The 21,352-nt window shown below is 52.4% G+C and overlaps 5 protein-coding genes across 5 annotated transcripts; 2 read left to right on the top strand and 3 right to left on the bottom strand.

The window, feature by feature from the left end:
* Positions 1–5,237: 5,237 nt before the first annotated feature.
* Positions 5,238–5,744, top strand: N0V96_007876 (uncharacterized protein; the record flags this gene model as incomplete). Its single annotated transcript, XM_053196504.2, has 2 exons — positions 5,238–5,285; positions 5,346–5,744. The coding sequence occupies 2 exons, from the start codon at positions 5,238–5,240 to the stop codon at positions 5,742–5,744; spliced, it is 447 nt and encodes a 148-aa protein (XP_053046155.1).
* A 760-nt stretch (positions 5,745–6,504) lies between these two features.
* N0V96_007875 (uncharacterized protein) lies at positions 6,505–7,554 on the bottom strand (the record flags this gene model as incomplete). The annotated part of the gene is made up of 1 exon (XM_053196503.2): positions 6,505–7,554. The coding sequence occupies one exon, from the start codon at positions 7,552–7,554 to the stop codon at positions 6,505–6,507; it is 1,050 nt and encodes a 349-aa protein (XP_053046154.2).
* A 2,758-nt stretch (positions 7,555–10,312) lies between these two features.
* N0V96_007874 (uncharacterized protein) lies at positions 10,313–10,882 on the bottom strand (the record flags this gene model as incomplete). The annotated part of the gene is made up of 1 exon (XM_053196502.2): positions 10,313–10,882. One exon carries the CDS (start codon positions 10,880–10,882, stop codon positions 10,313–10,315), a length of 570 nt encoding a protein of 189 aa, XP_053046153.2.
* Positions 10,883–11,068: 186 nt separating this feature from the next.
* Positions 11,069–12,490, bottom strand: N0V96_007873 (uncharacterized protein; the record flags this gene model as incomplete). Its single annotated transcript, XM_065758154.1, has 1 exon — positions 11,069–12,490. One exon carries the CDS (start codon positions 12,488–12,490, stop codon positions 11,069–11,071), a length of 1,422 nt encoding a protein of 473 aa, XP_065613296.1.
* Positions 12,491–15,370: 2,880 nt separating this feature from the next.
* YCF1 (ATP-binding cassette glutathione S-conjugate transporter ycf1) lies at positions 15,371–20,655 on the top strand (the record flags this gene model as incomplete). The annotated part of the gene is made up of 6 exons (XM_053196501.2): positions 15,371–15,682; positions 15,743–16,549; positions 16,604–17,219; positions 17,272–19,779; positions 19,922–19,990; positions 20,321–20,655. 6 exons carry the CDS (start codon positions 15,371–15,373, stop codon positions 20,653–20,655), a joined length of 4,647 nt encoding a protein of 1,548 aa, XP_053046152.1.
* Positions 20,656–21,352: the final 697 nt, after the last annotated feature.

Below are 21,352 nucleotides of genomic sequence, written 5' to 3'. Positions count from 1 at the left end.
CGCTCATCTGCATCTTCTGCCTGCCTGCCTGCCTGCCTACGGAATAGACTGTTTCGTCAGGCTGACACAGCAGCCTCCGAATCCTGATTCGCGGTAGTCTCCCAGGTGAGGCGCGTACAACATATGCTTATTGTTATGCCTGGTATAATTACATGACGCCACTGGGGAGGGCGCGAACGGTCGGACAAAGCCCCATTTTATCCTCTAATCCATGGGTGCAATCACCCGAAGACGGGGAGAACTTTGAGAGAGAAGACCCGAATTTTTGATGATTTACAGATATGTCCCGTACTCTTGTTCAGTGGAACGGTTTCATTGACAGGACGAAGCCTCATTGATCTTCTGTGCGCCCGTTTTTGCCTCGTCTTGCACATGCAAAGACGGTACGACGGTGGCCAGGCGGCGGGCAAGCAGGCACAGGCAGGAAGAGATGCAGAGTAGGTAGAGCTGAGGATGAAAGTTCGAGGCTTCGAATTTTGAAGCGGTTTGAGCCATCTTCGTTCTTGGCGGGGTCTCACGTGTCTCAAGGGGGGTGTGAGGTAGGTCGTACAATACCGTTCGCGTTGCCAGTGCCAGTTGTGCCACACGATTTTCAGTCGGATCACATTCCCGCGAGCAAAACTTCTACTTCTATTTTGAGGATCTCCTGATGTTTCTCTGTTGGTCCCCGAAAGTGGAAACCCACAGGAGCACACAGTAGGTAGCAGACATTCACGACATTGGAAACTCGCAGCGCTTGTGCCACCTCAAAAAGAAGAACACGAAGACACCGAGGGTCATCCGGTTCGCAGATTGACTTTCTAGCCTGATTGCCGTGGGCAAAGAAAAAAAAAACCTTCTGCATTGACCTCACCTTAATCCGAACTTTCAAATGAAAGAGGCGACGGCGCCGTCACCCAAAAAGAAGTGTGGTTTCGAAACGAACGGTAGGTAACCTCCATCCATGGCTGTTGACATCCTGTGACGCAATTTGATCCTCTTTCCTCTTCCTTTCCGAGCCATGGAAGTTCGGGGTTAGGAATCTGCTGTTACTGCTTTGGATTCGGGAACACGCCCCCTCCCCTCCCTCCTTCCCCCCAATATGCTAGCAAGGCTGCAAACAGATACTCATTTCCCACGCGCTTCCTTTCCAATCTCATCATGGCTCACGGGACTTTACCAGTCTGTGCGCTCTAGTTGTCGAGACTGGATGCGCGTGCATGAAGTTGCAGCCAGACAGACGCAGGAGTTCGTTCTCCCGTCTGCAATTGCTCGTACGTCTGATCTGGATTTCAGATTTCATTTTCTCCCCCTTACGCATGGCACGGCATTGGCGCGGGCTGTCGCCAAGGGTTTGACACCGTCGAGATTCGGGAAAGGCCAAACTTCAAAAAGACGAGGGTTCTGCCATGGAACTTAGAGATTGAAAGACGGCACGTCGGGAAAGCTTCGACCGTTCGAGACCGTCACACCTCTCTCACGCTTCTCAAATTCATCCACCCAGTAAACGGTCGAGACTCATAATAGCCCCCTACTTACAACCTGTAGGAGTCTAGAGTCTTGGGGCTTGCAAGCTAGGTAGCGAGCTCCCAATTTCCAACGGCCGGAACCCCAAACAAGGAGCTCCCCGCAAAACCCCCCGTCTTCTCCATGGTCTAACAGACCAAGCGAAGCCATATGGTCATAATCATGCTTCGAGGCTGCGAACCAGCATGAACAGTCCAGAACCGGAGAGACGGGAGATGCCATCTTTTTACTCCGTCTCATCTTGCATAATTCTTCCGGGCTCCGAATGTGATGCTCCATGATGATTGGGCCTGCGAGTGGAACCTCCCCAATGGCAGGGGACAGCGACATTCATACGTCATAGCAATAAATCAAACAGAGGCCCACCCCCTTCCGCGGATGACGGCTCATACCATGTACGCATACAGCGAAGTTCGGCTCGCGACACTGTCCTCTTTTCGCTCTAGGCTCTGGGGGTGGGTGATGTTCTGACTTCATCTCCAGACAGGACGTGACAGGCTAAAGAATCCAGCTCTCAGATGGCAATATTAGGATTGGAAATAAGGGTTCAATCAGCAGAGAGAAATATGAGATCAGCGCTGTTTGAGAACCTTTCGAAAGGGCCCGTGAGAAGAAGCATGATGCCTAGCGGCTTGCATTGACCTTGCCTTGCCTGTGCCTGCCCACGTCAGTGCATCAAGCTTCCGGGTAAGCGTAAAAATCCTTGGCAGATCAGATTCCACGGGCAGAAAGAAAGTTTGCTCGTCTTTTCCCACGCCTGTCAAGAGACGCAACGAAAGACCTCTCTCTCTTTTTTGAGTTTTAAGTTTGAGCTGGCAGGCTGGCAGGCTGGCAGAGGCTTGTTGTAGACTTGGAGTGAAAGATGGGACACACCTCACTCATAGGCTGGCTGGCTGGCTGATTGATAGGCGGCGGGGGATGTTCAGTGTTTGGTACAGCTCCTTCTCAGCTGCGCCAGCTGGCAGCCTCAACAGGACCCAACGAAAAGAAAGTGTCGATCCGGGGGGCCCGACAGTCAGTGAAGCTCCGCCCTCTCACTCATACTATGTACACAAGGCTCATCCTCTGGGTCTCTGGTGTGTTCCATGGCGCTTCCTCCTGCTCGTCCTCCTAGGCTTCCATCGAAGCGAAGCCTGGCCTTCTGCCGTGAAACTGTGAAACTGTGGAACGACACCTCAGGCAATTGGCCGAGAGCATTGGACAAACAGTTCGATTGTCCGGACGACTCTCACTCATGTCACCGTCTCTTTCTTTTTTCCCCTTGCCCATTTCCCTTTCCCTTACGTCTCGTGACTCCGTGACTTGATCCACGTTGGAGAGAGGTATCCATTAGTAACACAGTGAGGTGCAGGTACGTGCCCGTATCCGATGTCGACGGGACTTTCGAATGGCGGGTGGTTTCTCCATACGGAATATGGGCCCTGTGGGGGGGCTGTAGGCGCGGGAATAACCACCTTTGGCGAATCACACCCCTCTATTCTCTTCTCCACCTCCTGTCGATCTCCTCCTCGCCGCCGTCGCAGCGCCCAAGTCCTTGGCCCATGGTGTCATTGCATCCGCGGGAAGGTACCTACCTCCACCACCCATGTCCATGTCTCTTTCTTTCCGGGCTACCCAGGTACCTTCTCCAAAAAGAACCCCCGGTTTTTGTTATTGTTGATGACATGTTGCTATTCCTTTTTGCATTTGTTTGCTTGGACAGCATGGGCCATGGGGAACCTCGTTCCTCCCCGTCCATCACCGCCTCATCCGAACCCACAATACATTTTGCCAATTGACTCGCTTCTCCCTGCTGAAAACAAAATGGAAAAGCGGACGGCGATGCAAGAAAAGCGGACTTGTTTCTCCGGTATTGATGTACACATGCAATTGAGCATCCAAGCATCGCATCGAGCCGAGGGCTGACGTTGTGGATATGGCGGGATAGCATTGTCTTCCTCCCCGTCAATGCCTCATCCTGCTGCTCCACGCTGTTGGCTGTGTACGTCCCGCGTGGCTTGCGAGCATAATCACTGCTGCTATCTTTGGGATCTCCAAAGTCAAGAAGGCATAGCATAGCTGTTGACGGAATTCAGGTGCCTAACAGCTGTTAGCTATCAGTCGTGCGGCTAGCCAGGCTAACCCTTTGATGCTTTCATAGAGCCAAACCGTTAGCCACGCAGAGCGCCACCGTCGTCGTCCGCCTCCGCCTCCTCGGCCATCGTCCTCGTAACCGTCGACCTTACGGCTGCCGCTCGAGCCTAGCCACATATCCACACGTCTCGAACGTGGGCTAGATTCAAGTCCGTTTGGCTAAGAAGTCCGGCCCAATGTGGCGCTTGTTTTTCGTTGAGGGTGGACGACATCATTACCCATCCCAATTGGAAATGTCGCCTCTCTCTCGGCATCGGATTCTTCGACGGTTCCTGCGCGGTTTTCTCTGCTCTGGAACATACGTACACTACAGCTGCGTCAAGCGTGGCAATCCAGCGTTTTGTCCTGCAGGGTGCTCACGGTGCTAGTGCTTGCTGGTCCGTAAGAAGCTTCCCCCCAATGAAGAGTGGCTAGTAGAGACAGAAGGGGTGGCACAGATTCAGCACACCAGACAGCAGGCTACCTCGAAATTCCTGATCTTTCCCAAGATGGGGTCATGATCCCCGGTATCCCCAGTCTCAGACATGCAGGCTTGCCAGAGGGGCAGTTAGGAAGAGCTTTCCGCTTTGCCAGTGCCGACCATGCAGCCTGTCACGCCTGTCCGTATGCCCACCGGCCAGCAGTGCCAACTCAGTCAGCTCAGCGATAGCCTGGTATCGTTCTCATAGCTGCTACAGCTGGCCACCATCGATTGGACCTAGTTGCCAGAGTCTACTGCGTAGAGTGAGAAAGAGTCCCGAGGAGGCAGTTGGGAAACTGCATGTTACCGCGGGGATGACGTGAGGAAGTGGGTCTTTGTCGTTCGCCCTTTGGTCCTACAAAGCCACAGCCCACAGAGACAGACGCAAACCACGAATAGAGCACACCTCCCTCGCGACTGGGAGTCTTGCACCCACGCATTCTGGGAAGTCTGGGATATCCGAACATGGGTCTTCCCTCCCCAGCTTCGACCTTGGCCGGGGTACGTAGTATCAAGTCTCGGAGTGCCACCCGCGGTCCGCTAGACTAGCACCAACCTAACCAAGTACTCCCCTAGCCTCCTTGGACTGACCTCCACCCCCTGGTTCCGCCTCTCGGCCTTCTCGCCCAAACAAAAGGAGGCGAAAACGGGGAAAGGAATCCCATCATCGCACCGCCCGCGCCTCGGGTACGGTGTACGGAGTACCTCCCCTTACCTACCACAACACACCAACGCGCCTAGTATTCTTGGTGCTAGGCTTGCGTGCCCGGCGTTTGGTGGAGGATTCTTGTGGTGGTGCCTGGCCTCTCTCGACGTGAGGGGGGGTGTGAGATGGATATGTGAATGACGAACGGTCCATTGGGGGCGTGAGGTAAGGAGAGGAAGAGAGGTGAGTGAGAGGATGAACGGGGACAGGCAGCTCGGCTTGGCTCTCTTTTACCAGTACTCCCCTCTGGATGGTCTCATCAGAAGATATATAAGACCTCTGTCCATCAGCCCATCCTCCAGTCGTCTCCCTTCCTCCCACCCAATCCAATTAACCCAATCCAATACAAATACCCAGTCCTCGACTATCCAATACCTAATTCAATAACTTCAATCTTTAAACCCCAAAACCAACAACCTTAAATTAGCCAAAATGCGTTTCTCCGCCGCCACCGTCTTCGCCCTGGTCTCCCTGGTCGCTGTAAGTTGAAAAGCATCACGACACACTCTCCTAACAGCTTGCTGATAGAAACTTCAATAGGCCCAGGATGCTTCCTCCACCACCCCCGCCGTCCCCGGCGCCTCTGAGGTCAGCTCCCTCATCGGTTCTGCTTCCAGCGCCATTGCCTCCGAGGCTTCCTCCATCCTGAGCGGTGCCTCCTCTGCTGCCGGTGCCGCCTCTTCGGCCATCGCCTCCATCACTTCCTCTGCCGGTGCTGAGGCTAGTTCCCTGAGCCAGCAGCTCACCTCCGCCACCGACGCCGCCGGCTCCGCCTCCATTTCCTCCAAGATCGCTTCTGTTTCCAGCAAGGCCGCCTCCGCCGCCTCCAGCGTCGCCTCTGCTCAGAGCACCTCTGCTCCTGGCGCCGCCCCCGCCCAGACTGCTGCTGTTGCTCTCGGTGCTCTCTTCGGTGGTGCTGCTCTTGTTGCCAACCTGTAAATCGGGAATCTAAAACTATGATTACGGGAACCATGGAACGAAATGGCTTAGCGGAAACGATTGAAATTTCCGGTGCGTGGTAAAGGGGACTACACAGCATTGTTTGGGCTTTTTTGGGATTATCAGAGATATCAAGATGTAATATCAGTACGAATTGTACATCAATCCAACATGAATTGTATATTCAATCATTTGATCTTCCAATTCGTGATCTGTCCACTTTTTGATGGTAGTGAGTTCTTGTAGAAAAGGCCTGTGTTGAGGAGTGTTATGGGAGGTTTTTCCTGTTGCCAGAATGAAAACTATCACACCGCAGCCGATATTGTAAGGCGTCATTTCCGGGGATGAGATGTGCAACGGTATCATTTGGTACCCTACTAAATGGCGCTTTGCCCCAACAGCAAAATGGTGCGGCAGGCCACGCTTGTCCTGCACCATACTTCGTATCCGAACCATGCATACCTACTAGTGCAAACGCCGTAGCCAGCCACTCTCCAGATGGGGCAGGCCCAGGCAAGGCAAGGCAAGGCAAGGCAAGCAATGGTGCATTTCAGTTCCCGCCACACTGCCTCACCCAATGTTTCACCGTGGGAAAAGCAAAGTAGAACATAGAATTGATTGCTTGCGATCGCGATCGCACCTGGCCTCTCCCAAGACAGTCAAAACAAAACACCCCGTACCTGGAAAATCCTGTTTGCTATTGCGCCGTGTTAATGATCTAATGGTCGGAAGGGCTCTGTCCGCATATGCTATGCTCAAACTACGCCTTCGACCGGGTATCTGCCCATAATTTATCAATGATTTGGAAAATCGCCGTAATATCCTTCATGACCTCGTCGTCCACCTGTCCGCCAAGCTTCTGCTGCATCTTGTCAGGATGCCACCGCACGCGCTCCTCGCGCAGCTTTGCAGCGAACTCCTTTTCGCCAATGTCGTCGAGGCCGAGACCGTTGACGATAAACCGTCGGACTTCCTTTTCGTTGATGTCTCTCCGTCGCCCGCTTTCTACAGGCCAGGGAATCTTGTCCACGCTGTTGGCCCACTCTGTCCAGCCTCGGGTGTAGTCTTCCCACAGCTGGACCCACGCTCTCTTCTTGCGCCGCTCCTCTCCGCGACGCAGGCTCCGCTCCATGTCCTCTTGGAGCTTCCTATTAATCTTTTCCTCTTCCTTTTTGCGTTTCCGTGCTTCTTCCCGACGCGCCCTCTCTTCTAGTAAGCCTTGGTGCGTCTTCTCCCACATCTTCTGCCTGACGTGCTGGGAGTATTCTTCGTCCGTCATTCGTTCTAGCTCGCCCTCTGGGCCCGGCCGCTCGTTCGAGTAGACGTGTATCGGCTGCCCGTACACGCCTTGCCAGTATGCCGCACCCTCGTCGTCCGCCATCGCGTCGAAGAGGGACTCGCGGAATGCGGCGTCTGGGTCCAGGGCCTGGGGTTCGTAAGGGTTCGATGGCGTCGGGGATCGTGATCGTCTGCGATGTCGCCGGCTGCTGTGGTGGTGGTGGCGGCGGCTGTGGCGGTATTCTGAGCGGGAATTGTCATCGTCGGCGGCGTCTGCATCATGGTCGCGGTCTCGGTGACGATGCGATCGGCTCGACTTTGAGTGTTTGGATTTTAATCGGATTCGGGATGATCTAGGTCGCAAGTTTTCGCCGTCGCCTGTTTCTGCTTGCGCTTGCGCTTCTGCTCCCACGTCTGTTGAACCAGGCGACGACTTGCGCTTGGTTGGCTCTGGTGTGCGCTCGTGACCCTCGCCGGGATTGACAGACGAAAGGATATGTCGCCGTCGCGGCGATGCCGGCGAACTGGTCATCGTGTTTTCTTTCGCCGGCACGCAGCAGCGACTAGATAATCTCTGTCAAAAAGCTGACACCGGTGAGTAAGGTAGTTGAACAAAGTTTGGAGGAAGGACAGTTGTTGGAGGGGCCGTCCTAGATTGACGTCGTTGGATTTTGGCTTATCTTATCTCGCGCGGTGCTGGTGGTTTCCTGCTTGCGGGCCTTGGCATCCCGCGTGCCTGGATCATTCCTGCCACTCCTGCGAGATAAGCTTAAACCCATGCGATAGCCCGCCTTCCCCAGACAAGGAAGGCAGGTACTTTTCTCATCGTATCTTGAGGCTCAGCAGACTGCAACGTCATCTAGGGTATCTTATCAAGCTGATCCGTACAGATAAGAAAGGTAAGGTACTCTGACGACCCCTGGCTGACGTTTCTGTCCTAATATTATTCGCGGAGGAAAACACCAACATCCTGTTCACGATGTCTGCTTTCGTATGGCGTCATTCACTTAGGTTGTGAAGCCAATTAGAGGCATGGAAATACTCCATCTCATCAACTCTACCTCTGCAATGTACAATCAGATGGGCAGAGACATACAGCCCTGGGCAAGATAGGAGAGATATCCAATAGACGACTACACACAAACGACATTGTCATTTATGTAATACCTGATCTTGAGAGGCTTGTCAGGCTTGGCCGCGAGCTCTTGCGCCACGGGATGGGTGGCAACGTCGGGGCCCTTCGCCATGGCTCACAAGACAAGATGCCATCCATAAAGGCTTCGATTGTAGAGAGACTGGATACCAGAGGACCGTCCACATGTGGTGCAATAAATTCGCATTTGGTGCCGCGCCACTCTCGTCGGTCAATGGTTCTCAAGACAACAAAGCGATCGAACGCTGAGAGGAAGCAACTTGCCTCGACTCGCCGAACGGTAGTTGGCCAACAGTCGATTCCAGCCGGTACAATCCCTGCAGAGCTGCTGTGATACGTACGGAACCGCCGGTGTCTGTCCCGGACCCGACCAAGCTACCGTGACAACCTATGAGTGCCGCTTCGCCACCTGAGCTGCCACTAGAGATCAGCTCATGGTTGAGTGAGTTCAAAGATTATTGGAAAACATGATTGTAGGAGTCTGAAAGCTGACGATCTAATTTATAACCACAAGGTGTCTCAAACCCCGAAGTGAAAGGGGCGTGGGAACCCCCGCGGCGTCAAATACGACTTGAATCACGCGAGAGGTGGACAGTGTATCAGTCATAGCTTTTTCCCTGCGAAGGCTACAGACAACGGGCTGTCTGGAGGACATCTCATTTCACGGACGTGCCGCCTTCCAGTGTTCTCGGCCAGCGGCCTTTGACTGACGGCCCCATCTTGATCGACCTACCTTACACGGCGGCCTCTCGGCGGAAGATACTCTCGAGAGACCAGCAAGCTGAAGTCGACGATTCAAACTGGACTACTCAATATTTCAAGTATCTCGATCACTTTCGTGAGAAGATAAACCATATCCAGACCGACGGGCAGCAACCAGGCGATACCATAACCGACGATTCCCTGTCCGGCATATGGTTCTTTGCATGGAAGCGAATGAGGCAAAGCATTCCTGCGGATAATCGGACGAAGAATATGCCTTGTGTCATACTGCTGCTGTAGAAGCACTGCTTCAATCCGTGGATCGAAAGGGGATCAAAGCTATCTTCGGCATCGCGACCTTTGCCTTTATAGACGTGTACAAGGAAACCTTCGCAGCCTGGTAGCGGCATCTGAGAGGAGCCCGAGCGGTTCTCGACCTGCATAGCGCAACACCAGAACGCTTTGTAGACCTCTGCTCTGAAACCAGCGGCCTTCAGGAGGCCGTGTCTCTTCTTTGCTGGTATGACACCACCGGGTTGATGATCAGGCGGGATCGAGGATAATCTTTGAGGATTGGCATCGAGATTTGGTGGACGATAAGCTATTTGACGTTGTAGGATGTCTATAGGACGTCTTCCAGGTATTCACCGTAGTCGCGAAAGAGGGCTTCGAATGCGAATCGAGGCATCCTGACTTGTACTTTTCTGCAACGGAACAACTACTCAAGACATCACGCGGTAATCGCTACCACGGAGACCTTTGGCGGGACGCTTGGAGATACTCCACGATGATGGCCATCTATGAAGCGGAGTCAAGTGTAAAAAAGTCAGGTTCAAAGCCATCGGGTAGGAGCTGGCAGACCGCACTTGCGACATTCTACAGGTAACAACGGCGGGATCGGCAAAGTATCGCGCCATCTGTCATTTGCTGCTTTCATGGTCGGCCGTCTTTCCCAGTCTTCTGATCACTCTCAGGCCGCCCAAAGATATTGGGAAACATGCAATTCTCTGGACGATCCAATATACTCTAGCGGTGACCACATGTCTATGGAACCCATGAATAGGTCTACATAGCCACTCCAAGTATCTATACGTAGGGGTACGTGATGTCAGCTTACGTTGTTTGAAGTCTGTCATGGCATCTGGCACACAGGCAAGGCGAGTTTCTTTGTACTGTACATGGGGTCCTCGAGAGTGTTTATATTTGCTTGAAGCCATCCGAGTCCAAAGAGGCCGGCACTGCAATCATATACTGCTGTGACAGCGATTTCATGGATTATCATAAAGCCTAGTTGGCGTCTGCCATTGCCTTCTCTTCCCACACCCTCAATCTCAGTTCTTTCTCCCTTGCTGGTATTATTCCAGGCGTAATAGAGAGGTGTCATATCTTATCTCATCAAATAATACATATCGAGCTCGGGGCCAATGTACAGTTCCTACAAAGCTGTAGCAGTATCGTCGGGTCTAGAGGCCTCTATGGCGGCAATGATGCCTTCCAGCCGCTGCTTCAGAGAATTGCTGGCTTGAGCCAGCATCCATTCTCCTGCTTTCCTGGGGATCCACGGTGGCAGTGAACAAGGAACCCAGTCTTTGTGGACAACGCTTCCCCAGATGGCCTGGTTACGGCGGCGGTGGTGATAGTAGAAATATTGAACAAGGTGCATACAGGATGGGCAGCATAGCCTACTCGAAGGCATGATGACAATATCGTCTTGGAATAGATCCGTGACTTCTTTGTCTGGGAGGACTATGCCGCTGTTGATCGAAGCCGGACTGAGGTTGTCTCGTTCTCTGGCGAGGAGCTGCAAGCAGAGCATCGTGCTTTCGCAGTGGCATCCGCCACTGGAGTAGGTACTGTCGAAATCGTACTCGCCGACCGTGAGGTTTTTGCTTTTGTTTTCCGAGTTGATCCATTCCAGGATCTCGCCCAGGGGATCGGGGTGCTCTGGGTCTTCCTCACCAGTAAACCCTAACTCTTCCTCCAAGACTTTCCTGATGGACATCATATTGTGATCATTTTATAAAGCCTGTTTCCCAACAAGTGGGAGTCTCAATTTGGGAACCTGGTAGCCCGAAACATTGATCAATTTATTTCCTATTCTAATATTCGCGACTACTTTTTACGGACTTCTCTTGGCCATCTCCCGTGCATATAAGAAGTTGGCGAGCTTGCCTTGTCCGTAGAGAGAGGATTATCCTAGAGTTGCGTACTTCCTCTGCTTCTTCTTCTTCTTCTTGTCGTTGTTGCCTTCGTTCGTGTCTGCTATAGAGCTTGAAGAACCCGGTATCGGGCTCTGTGAAGCTTGCATAGAGCTTGAAGGACCAGGAGTTGGACTTGAGGAAGCCGTAGCAGAATTTGGAGGGGGGCCGCCCATGAATAGCTGCCTTGCAGCTGAATTTCCATGCTCTTCGACTCTGCGGAGAAACTCGGCGGGCATTGTAGCAGAGTCATCCAGAATCTTGTAACTCTTGACTAAGTAGTCGCTCTTGAACTGTTCCCAAAGCATCCACTCTTGGGTTCCCTCCTTGTAGCCAGGCCTTGGATAGTATGGGTCATTTTCCCAGAATGCTTTGACAGCATCATCAATGCCCTTGGGAGTGGGCGGCATTCTTCTGCATTGATTGAAATCCAGTAGGAAGATGCTCACGCTGCGTCGGAGAAAGTTGATGCCGCTTGATTTCGATTCATCCATATTCCACGTCGTGATGATATCCCCTTCAAGGTCAATTGAGTCCAGGGTTTGAGCAGATATGCGACGCTCGGGAGAACTGCCAAGAACGAATTCGACATCTGCACCATCAATCTGAGCAGCCCAGTGCATGACCGCCAAAGCCTCAGCCATTGGCTGAACATATTGCTGGGGGTCTACACCCAAGATCTCCATCTTGTCGAGCGTGAGTTCAAAGTTTCGCAGAGAGAATTTGTTTTCGACTCGTTGATTCATGCGTCTGCGTCCAAGGTAAAGGCGTATCAAGCAATGCTTGTTTGCTGGGTTGTTTGAAGCGTCGGCTTTCATGTCGGACGGACAGAAGACGGACACAAGCGCTTCGCGAATGCTTCGAGGTAGTGGGAGAATGCGTTCAGATACCATGATCGCGCTGGGATCGAAGAAAAATCCTGAGTGACTCTTGATCTCCTTGCGGTGAGCAATCTTCCAAGCTTGAAGGTCCTCGACTTGTACGATATATCCAGGTCTTGGCATGGCGTAAGACTTTGTGGTTTTCGAAGCCTCCCACATCTTGACGTGAGCCACATGATCAGCCCACATCTCTTGCTTTTTGTTTGATCTACCGGCCTTGATGATGAGTCCCCTGCTAGGGAAGTCGTATATCACACCGCAAAATCCTTCTCCGATGACTTGAAGCGGAAGATCTTGCTCTGCCGCTTGTTGTTGGCGGATAGCAAATGACGATGCTGTGCTCAGAACTGCGTTTACCGAAAGAAAACGTTGGAGAGTCGTAGTGCAGGATTCATCATGTTGATCAATCTCTATAGCGTCGCCTTGCTGGACATACTTGGTCGCGATGGTAAGGTTTTCGAAAAGCGATGGTGAAATGGAGTATCCCGACTCGTCGGTTTTGTTCCCCTCGCGTCTTTTCCGGGGATCTGACATCCTGATGATAGTTTTATGAAGCTCTCTCTGTGTGATCGAGAATGCAGGTATGATCAGCTTCGAATTAGTATTGTGAAATGTCTGGGGGAGGGAGTTGAGGTGGGAGAGAGGAAGAATTGAGAGAGAAGTGTAAGAAGAAAGGGTGGGAAGAAATCTGAGAAGGAGGTATAGAGGTTTCCTTCCTACTTTGCAAGCGAGTCGATTTGTTCCTGCCGAAGTAAGAGAAAAAAAAAAAGAAGCTGGAGGCGTGAGGCAGGTCCTTCTTGTATAGAGGAGGCAAGACCGTATCGGAGAAAGAGCTCTTGACAAGCTCAGGAAGGTGGGCGGTAGGCACCACAAAGGTCATCTTGCTCATAAGAATCTCAACAACCTGCACAACCGCCAGAGTTCACCATAGTGGCATTCCTCTCCTCTCTGCATCGCCGCTATAACATGTCTATAGACGCGAGTAAATAGCGCTACAATATAGCGGAAGTATATCTTAACAACGCCCGCCAACTTAAGTTATTTAGCTCTGTTAATAAGCGTTTAATAAACACAAGCTTTTAATAATAATATTGAATAGAGGGAACGTTATAATGACCCTTATACCTTATATACCCTTATAACCCCGTCGACTCACCACCACCCCGCAACAAGCTCGTAAACAATGAGCCTTCAACATTGTCTGAAGCAGCCTGTTATATTATTGTCTTGGTTACTCGAATCTTGCCCGAATCTTGTTGTCAAGGCGAACAGGTCAATGTTCTTCGCGAAAATGCATGTGTACCTGTGAGGCACGGCTCGGGACATGATATCTTTCTCAAGACACCTGGTCGGATTTCTTCGTTAGTAGGAGTCAGAGACACCTCGTGTTCAAGTCTATGGTTGTATCGAGAGGCTGATTCCGGACGATAGGTTTGATCTTTCTCTAGGTCGTAGACTCATTTCCTCCTCTGCGCGCCTTCAAACTCATGAGTCCAGAGCCATCACTCTCGAGGTATTCGATTGTGACAGGATGAGTAGTGAATTTGTCCCACGGCATTCAGTAATACCAAATATTGGGTCAACGAACATTGGTCACAGCGCCGAAAGCTGTAAGTTCACTCGGCGACGGAGTGCTCTGGAGAGCCGCGGAACCTGAAAAGGTTCTTCGGAAGCACGGCCGGATAATGCCCTACATATTACGGTAGCGGACAGCAAGGTAGGGTCAGTCGTGGTATAGGGGCAGCCTATAGGGGCAGCCCTTTTTTCGAGAATCTGTAAGAGCTTGGGACTTCTGGTTGCGGACAGTCAATTACCCCGCGAAAACGCCGCGAAACGGGTAAGACATGTTTGATCCGCAACGGGTTCTAGATTCCATTGCCGCTCTGGAACCAGTCTTTGACTGAATGTGTAGATCGAAACCGAAGCCGAGACCAGCTGGATGGTAATTCACTTCTCTGGCTTCACCGTTGCAAAGACTGCAATTCAATGTGCGCTGACCTTGTGATTCCAGATTCACCATAATGGGGCGAGAGAGACTTGTTCACAGGAGGCAAATTAGCTGCCTGGCGGAAGAGCGTGTAGTGGCGTGGGAATGTGGCTTTCTGACACGCCAGGCAGATGGGAGCGCCTGGCCGTTAGCAGCCACCGCATTTCAAGTCCATGATAACCATGTCGATTTCAATGTTTCATGGTTGTACATGAGTCGCGGGAAACAGAGGCAATTGAAACTCCCGACCATCGCATCGCGATAAACGCGAAGGTGCTGTCTACACTACAGAGTCAAAGGTTTCACCGAACTCTGAATGTCACGGATCGGGGAAATAAGAAAAGCAATGTTGCATGCAACGTCCCGCAATGTGTTTCTGTCTTGGCCATCCGGGGAAACAAGGCTTGTGAGTTGTGACACCTTGAGGTAGGTAGCTTGCCAAAGCCTGCTTATGTAAGGCAAGGTACCGGAGCTATGGTGCACTACCTATGGTAAAAGCCGTCTGTGCTTCAGGTTATGCATCTCATCAATTATTCATTGTGATCCATACCTACCTACATCGAAGATTGCTCCGTTATCGCATTGGACCCTCTTTGCTGACGAAGGACGCAAGGCGTGGCAGGATGCGGTAAGCGGTGCACGCAAAATACGGCAATACGCGGCACCTGGTGCCGGACTGAATTATCCGAGCGTGTTATCTGAAAAGACTGAGATGCAAGACGCTGACACGCGGGACCCTCGTTTACAAGGAACATGTCTCCTACACTACTCCACGACGTTAGCGAGTGATGGCTCTGCGAGCACTGAGTTGTGCATGCATCGGAGGTACCGGAAAAGTATCGCGAAAAAGCCGAATGCGGGACAAGGCTGCAATGCAGGTCGTCATAGCTCCCCACCTTTCCGTGAGCTAAACTACGGTGAGCCCTGTGGTTGGGTAAGCCGCGGGTTGGCTCTCCGAACCCGAAGGTGTGAGACATGGACCAGTCACCAGTGACTGCGACGGGGAGGTGCCAGGTGCTTCTTTCCCCAGGGCCCAGCGTCCACAAAGCTGACAAACCATGCAGCGGAAGTGGGAGGGCAGCAGCGTCACTCGCACTCTGGAACCACAAGAGCAACACCGAGCTGGCTCTCCACCACAGAGCACCTCCCCCGTCCACTTCACGGTACGTCGCATGCGTTTACTCCGACTCGGTCGCCCGCCCTCAAAACTTTTCCCACGTCGCCAACGTCGCCCCCGTGACAATTTCCTGATCCCTCTTCCAGTGTATACGTCTAATTGCGCTGCTCGACAATTCCGATCAGCCAATTTCAACCCTACTACGAGAGGCCCCACGAACGCCCGACCGACAACTTCCCTTCCGAGTAGTACTTCTGTCTAGCATGCGTTAAACAGGCGGGTTGGGGGAAACCGCAGAAGAGCAATCGCCATGGACTACTCCGATTACTCGCCGCAGCGCATCTTGCATACAGGCTCGTTCACCGGATTCCATCGCCTGGGACAGCTCGGTAGCAATTATCTCTCTGCGACTGCAGAGATCAAGCAACCGCTATGCGGTAACGAAGAGGGTTGGGGCCCGCTGAGCCCCATCCGATATGACTTTACACCCTGCTTCATCGATGTCTGGATCGCTTCTGTGGCAGCGTTTGGTCTCGTCTTTGGATCTCTGGCCATTGTATGGCTCATCCAGCGCAGGAAACCTTCCGATGCCCCTAAAGATTGGCACTTTTGGGTTAAGCAGGTAAGTGCTCTCTCGCGGGCTCTCTTATCCAGTCCGTAGCTGACCAGCCGCCCCTCACAGACACTCCTCGGATTGATCATTGCCAACGTAACAGTACAACTTGCTTTGCAAATCGTCAATTACCCCGATGTTTGGTTTGGCGACTTCCGATTTTGGACAACGGCTGCGACAATCCTTTCTCTGGGCGTCATCTTTGCCATTCAATGGCTTGAGCATGCGCGCCTGCGTAACCCCAATGGCGTCGTCCTCTTCTACTGGCTTTTTCTCTTGATTGCATACTCAGTCAAACTCCGATCCTTGATCTCTCAGCAGCTCTACGAGACTAGCCCAGCCTACTTCATCACTTACACTGTCGGCTTCGGCCTCTCTGTGGCCGAATTCCTGGTCGAGTGGTTATGGCCAAGGAAAGTCAGTGCATACGAGGCTCTGATCGACGAGGAAGAATGTCCCATTGAATACGCCACAGTATTCTCCCAGTTGACATTCTCCTGGATGACTCCTCTGATGCGCTATGGATACAAGCAATACTTGACTGAAGATGATCTTTGGGGGCTCGCTCAAAAAGACCAGACCAAGAACACTGGTGACGCGTTCAACAAAGCTTGGGAGTACGAGCTCAAGCACCACAAGAATCCGTCTCTGTGGCTGGCCATGTTCCGTGCGTACGGTGGTCCATACGCCATAGCTGCGCTCTTCAAGGCTGTTAACGATGTTACGCAGTATCTTCAGCCACAACTTTTGAAGTATCTTATTGCATTCATAGCTTCGTACGACACTGAGAATGATGAGAAGGAGCAACCTCCGATCAAGGGTGCTTCAATCGCCTTGGCAATGTTTGCTTGCGCCGTTTTGCAAACCTCCATGATCGTGAGTTCCCCATTGTAAAAGTTAGCAAGACGAGGCTCCACTAACACGCGCCAGCATCAATATTTCCAGCTAGCATTCGTCACCGGTATGCGGATCAAGGGTGGTCTGGCATCGGCCATTTATAAGAAGTCAATGAGACTGTCCAATGAGGGACGCGCATCCAAGTCGACCGGCGATATCGTGAACTACATGGCCGTCGATGCCCAGCGTCTACAAGATCTGACCCAATTTGCTCAGCAGGTCTGGTCTGCTCCCTTCCAGATTGTTATCTGCATGGTGTCATTGTACCAATTGGTTGGCTGGTCAATGCTTGCTGGTATTGGTGTCATGATTATCATGATGCCTGCGCATGGTTTCATTGCCAGAATCATGAGAAACTTGCAAAAGGAGCAAATGAAGAACAAGGATAAGAGGAGTCGCCTGATCAACGAGATCATCAACAACATGAAGAGCATCAAGCTTTACGCTTGGGGTGCCGCGTTCATGAACAAGCTGAATTTCGTTCGCAACGATCTCGAGCTCAAGAATCTTCGTAAGATTGGAGCAACCCAAGCTTTCGCCAACTTCACATGGAGTACTGCTCCATTTTTTGTATCTTGTTCCACCTTTGCCGTGTTTGTTATGACGCAGGACAAGCCTCTGACCACCGAAATCGTCTTCCCTGCGCTCGGTAAGTTCCGTTCACCTATTTTGAGTGCTAAACGCTGACTCTTGTGACTTAGCTCTGTTTAACTTGCTCACGTTTCCCTTGGCGGTTCTGCCCATGGTCATTACCTCTATTGTGGAAGCGAGTGTTGCTGTCGGTCGTTTGACCTCCTTCCTTACTGCCGAAGAGATCCAGCCCGATGCGATTACGATCAAGCCAGCGCCGGAAGAGATGGGAGAGGAGACAGTCATCATCCGGAACGGAACCTTCTCCTGGAACCGTCATGAAGACAAGGAGGCTCTGAAGGACATTGACTTCACCGCCTACAAGGGAGAACTTTCCTGCGTTGTCGGTAGAGTTGGCGCTGGCAAGTCATCATTCTTGCAGAGCATCCTGGGCGATCTTTGGAAAATCAGAGGTCAAGTTGAAGTCCACGGAACCACAGCCTATGTCGCACAGGGAGCTTGGATTCTCAACGCAACTGTGAAGGAGAACATCATCTTTGGCTACAGATACGACCCGGATTTCTACGAAAAGACGATCAAGGCATGCGCTCTCGTCGATGACTTTGCCCAACTTCCCGATGGCGACGAGACGGTTGTGGGCGAAAGAGGCATCTCCCTGAGTGGTGGACAGAAGGCGCGCGTGGCCTTGGCTCGCGCCGTCTACGCCAGAGCCGACATCTACCTCCTCGACGATGTCCTGTCAGCTGTAGACTCCCATGTTGGAAGACACATTATTGAGAATGTTCTTGGTCCCAGAGGTCTTTTGAACACAAAGACCCGAATCCTCGCCACGAACGCCATTGCCGTGCTTACGGAGGCCAGCTACATCACTATGATCAGAGATGGCGAGATTGCCGAGCGTGGAACGTACAAACAACTCGTGGCAATGAAGGGCATGGTGAACGATCTCATTAAGACTGCCGGTCAAGATTCAGGCCCTTCTTCTTCGGCCAACTCTAGCGGCTCCAGCAGCGAAACCTCCACAATCATCGAGGCCGAGGGCAGCAGTCAAGAAAAGGCCGAGTTGGAAGAGGCCCAGGAGCAGCTTCCTGAAATGGAACCTATCAAGACCGGCGTTTCGGTGAAGAACAAGAAGCGATCTTCGAGCATGGCAACGCTGCGCCGCGCTAGTACCGCCAGCTTCCGGGGACCTCGGGGCAAGCTCACTGATGAGGAAGTCGCTGGCAGCAAGTCCAAGCAAACCAAGGAGCATATTGAGCAAGGAAAGGTCAAGTGGAATGTGTACATTGAGTATGCCAAAAACAGCAACATTATTGCTGTCGCCATCTACATGGGTGCTCTGCTGGCTTCTCAAACGGCCAACATTGGTGGCTCCGTATGGCTCAAGACATGGTCAGAGCAAAACGCAAAATCACACACCAACGACAATGTGGGCTACTACATCGGCATTTACTTCGCCTTCGGTATTGGTTCTTCCCTCCTGACCGTCATCCAGACTCTCATTCTGTGGATTTTCTGCTCGATTGAGGCGTCAAGGAAGCTGCATGAACGGATGGCCAACGCCATTTTCAGATCACCCATGTCATTCTTCGACACCACACCTACTGGTCGCATTCTCAACAGATTCTCCAGTGACATTTACAGAGTCGACGAGGTCCTCGCCAGGACCTTCAACATGCTCTTTGTCAATGCCGCTCGGTCAGGCTTCACTTTGGCTGTCATTTCGATCACGACCCCTCCGTTCGCCGCGCTCATCATTCCAATTACTCTGATCTACTACTGGATCCAGCGGTACTACCTGCGCACTTCTCGTGAGCTCAAGAGACTTGACAGCGTAACCCGAAGTCCCGTATACGCCCACTTCCAGGAATCACTCGGAGGCATTTCGACGATCCGAGCATACCGCCAACAGCAGAGGTTTGAGCTGGAAAACGAGTGGCGTGTCGATGCCAACCTCAAAGCCTACTTCCCATCTATCAGCGCGAATCGTTGGCTTGCGGTCCGTCTCGAGTTCATTGGTGGTATCGTCATTCTTGCGGCTGCCGGATTTGCCGTTGTCACTGTCGCGAACCACGTTCCTTTGAGCCCTGGTCTTGTCGGTCTTGCCATGTCTTACGCTCTGCAGATCACAACGTCGCTCAATTGGATCGTGCGCCAGACCGTCGAGGTTGAGACAAACATTGTGTCAGTTGAGCGTGTTCTCGAATATGCGCGCCTGCCAAGTGAAGCTCCCGAAATCATCAAGAGCAATCGCCCGCCTGTCGCCTGGCCATCCAAGGGCTCTCTTGAGTTCAAGAACTACAGCACTCGGTACCGCGAGGGCCTGGACAACGTGCTGAAGAACATCAACTTGGATATCAAGACTCACGAAAAGATCGGCGTAGTTGGGCGGACGGGAGCTGGCAAGTCTTCGTTGACCCTCGCTCTTTTCCGCATCATCGAGCCGACTGCTGGCCACATCAGTATTGACCAGATCAACACATCTTCCATCGGGTTGCTAGACCTGCGCAGAAGACTGGCCATTATTCCGCAGGATGCGGCGCTATTCGAGGGCACCATCCGGGATAATTTGGATCCCGCCAACGTGCATGATGACACTGAGCTATGGAGCGTACTGGGTAAGTAATACAAGCGGACGACCAGCGCCCCCTCCCCTCTCACCGATCCTTTGTCATCTATCCCCCGCACACGCCTTCAGGAGAGGGTGCTTCTGCCCCTCCGCCTTCAAAAGATTGGAGCTAATGCGCAACGCTATCACAGAACACGCCCGACTAAAGGACCACGTTACAAGCATGGAAGGCGGCCTAGACGCAAAGGTCAATGAAGGAGGTGAGTCACGGCCTATGATTTTCTTCCGCTTTCTGTCGGCTCTAGTCTTGGGCCATCAACATCAGTTATCACGGCTCTTTGCACTTGTGTACAACGGGACTTTGGCGGATGTCGAGTTGCTGTGTCGGACTCAAAGTATCCATCAGCACCGTCATCTTTCACATGCATGCATCGCTTCGTTAAGAGTCCCCTGCATGATCTCCCCGCATGCAGTCGAAGTCTCGTGCTAGCTCCTCTTCCTCTGCCTACCATGTTTTCTCGTTGCTTTGCCGACTTTGACTATTGATAAGCCGCATACTTGAATAGTGGTGCTGACTCATTCGTGCTTAGGTTCCAACCTCTCACAAGGTCAGCGGCAGCTCGTGTCGCTCGCCCGTGCAATGCTGACGCCTTCCAACATCCTCGTGCTGGACGAGGCAACCGCGGCTGTCGACGTCGAGACAGACGCCATGCTGCAGACCACTCTTCGTTCGCCAATGTTTGCCAACCGTACCATCATCACCGTCGCTCACCGCATCAACACCATCCTCGACAGCGACCGTGTCGTCGTACTAGACAAGGGCGAGGTGGTGGAGTTTGACACACCGCAGGCGCTCATCAAGAAGCAGGGTGTCTTTCACGGATTGGTGAAGCAGGCCGGTCTCGACACCTCGGAGTCCTCGTAGAAGAGAGGACGAAGACGGGGGACAGCAGCTTGTGTGACGATCTAAGAGAATTTCGGCGAATGAAAAAGTGGTGACGGCGGCGGCGGCGGAGGGGCAAGAGAATAAGACCGTGTAGTCTATTGTGTAACTACACCGAGTTGTTTTCCCTCTTTGAACTAAAATGTAAAGGGCAAAGCCCGGAGCGAGAAGTGAGCGCGGGCGGTAGCGTGGATTGGAATGCATTATCGGCATCTGTAGATTTACTCGAAAAGACTTTGCATCTACTTGAACTGTACCGCGATAGTACAATGTGACACTTCTCGCGGTTGCATTGGACGAGGCCGCTGTTGTCCGACACCGATAGTAGACCGTTGTGTGTCTTGTTCCCTTCCCGGTCGCGTTACCCTGCTGTCTCCCTCAATCACTCACTCATTCGGCAGACTGCCTCCCCAAGAACATTGACTTGCCTCACTTCTTCGTCGCATCCCGAGAGGCAGGTTGTCGGGTGTTGGACTTGCCCACCCTCCTTTCCCCACACCCTTGTCGCGCCTCCATCGACGAATTTCCTTGGCGGAGATAACAATTGGAGAGGAGGGGAAGGCGGAATACTTTTTCTTTTGTGCAACCTGAGATGGGCAGACGCGGCAATTGATGGCTCAACGGTCTCTCGGTGAAGGGCTTGGACGATGATTGGGTGAGCTGCTCGGTTGGTGGTTAG

This window comes from Colletotrichum fioriniae, assembly GCF_027942845.1.
Source record: "Colletotrichum fioriniae strain IMI 355084 chromosome Unknown scaffold_9, whole genome shotgun sequence".
Lineage (NCBI taxonomy): Eukaryota > Fungi > Ascomycota > Sordariomycetes > Glomerellales > Glomerellaceae > Colletotrichum > Colletotrichum fioriniae.
This window is presented reverse-complemented; position numbering and strand designations above follow the sequence as displayed.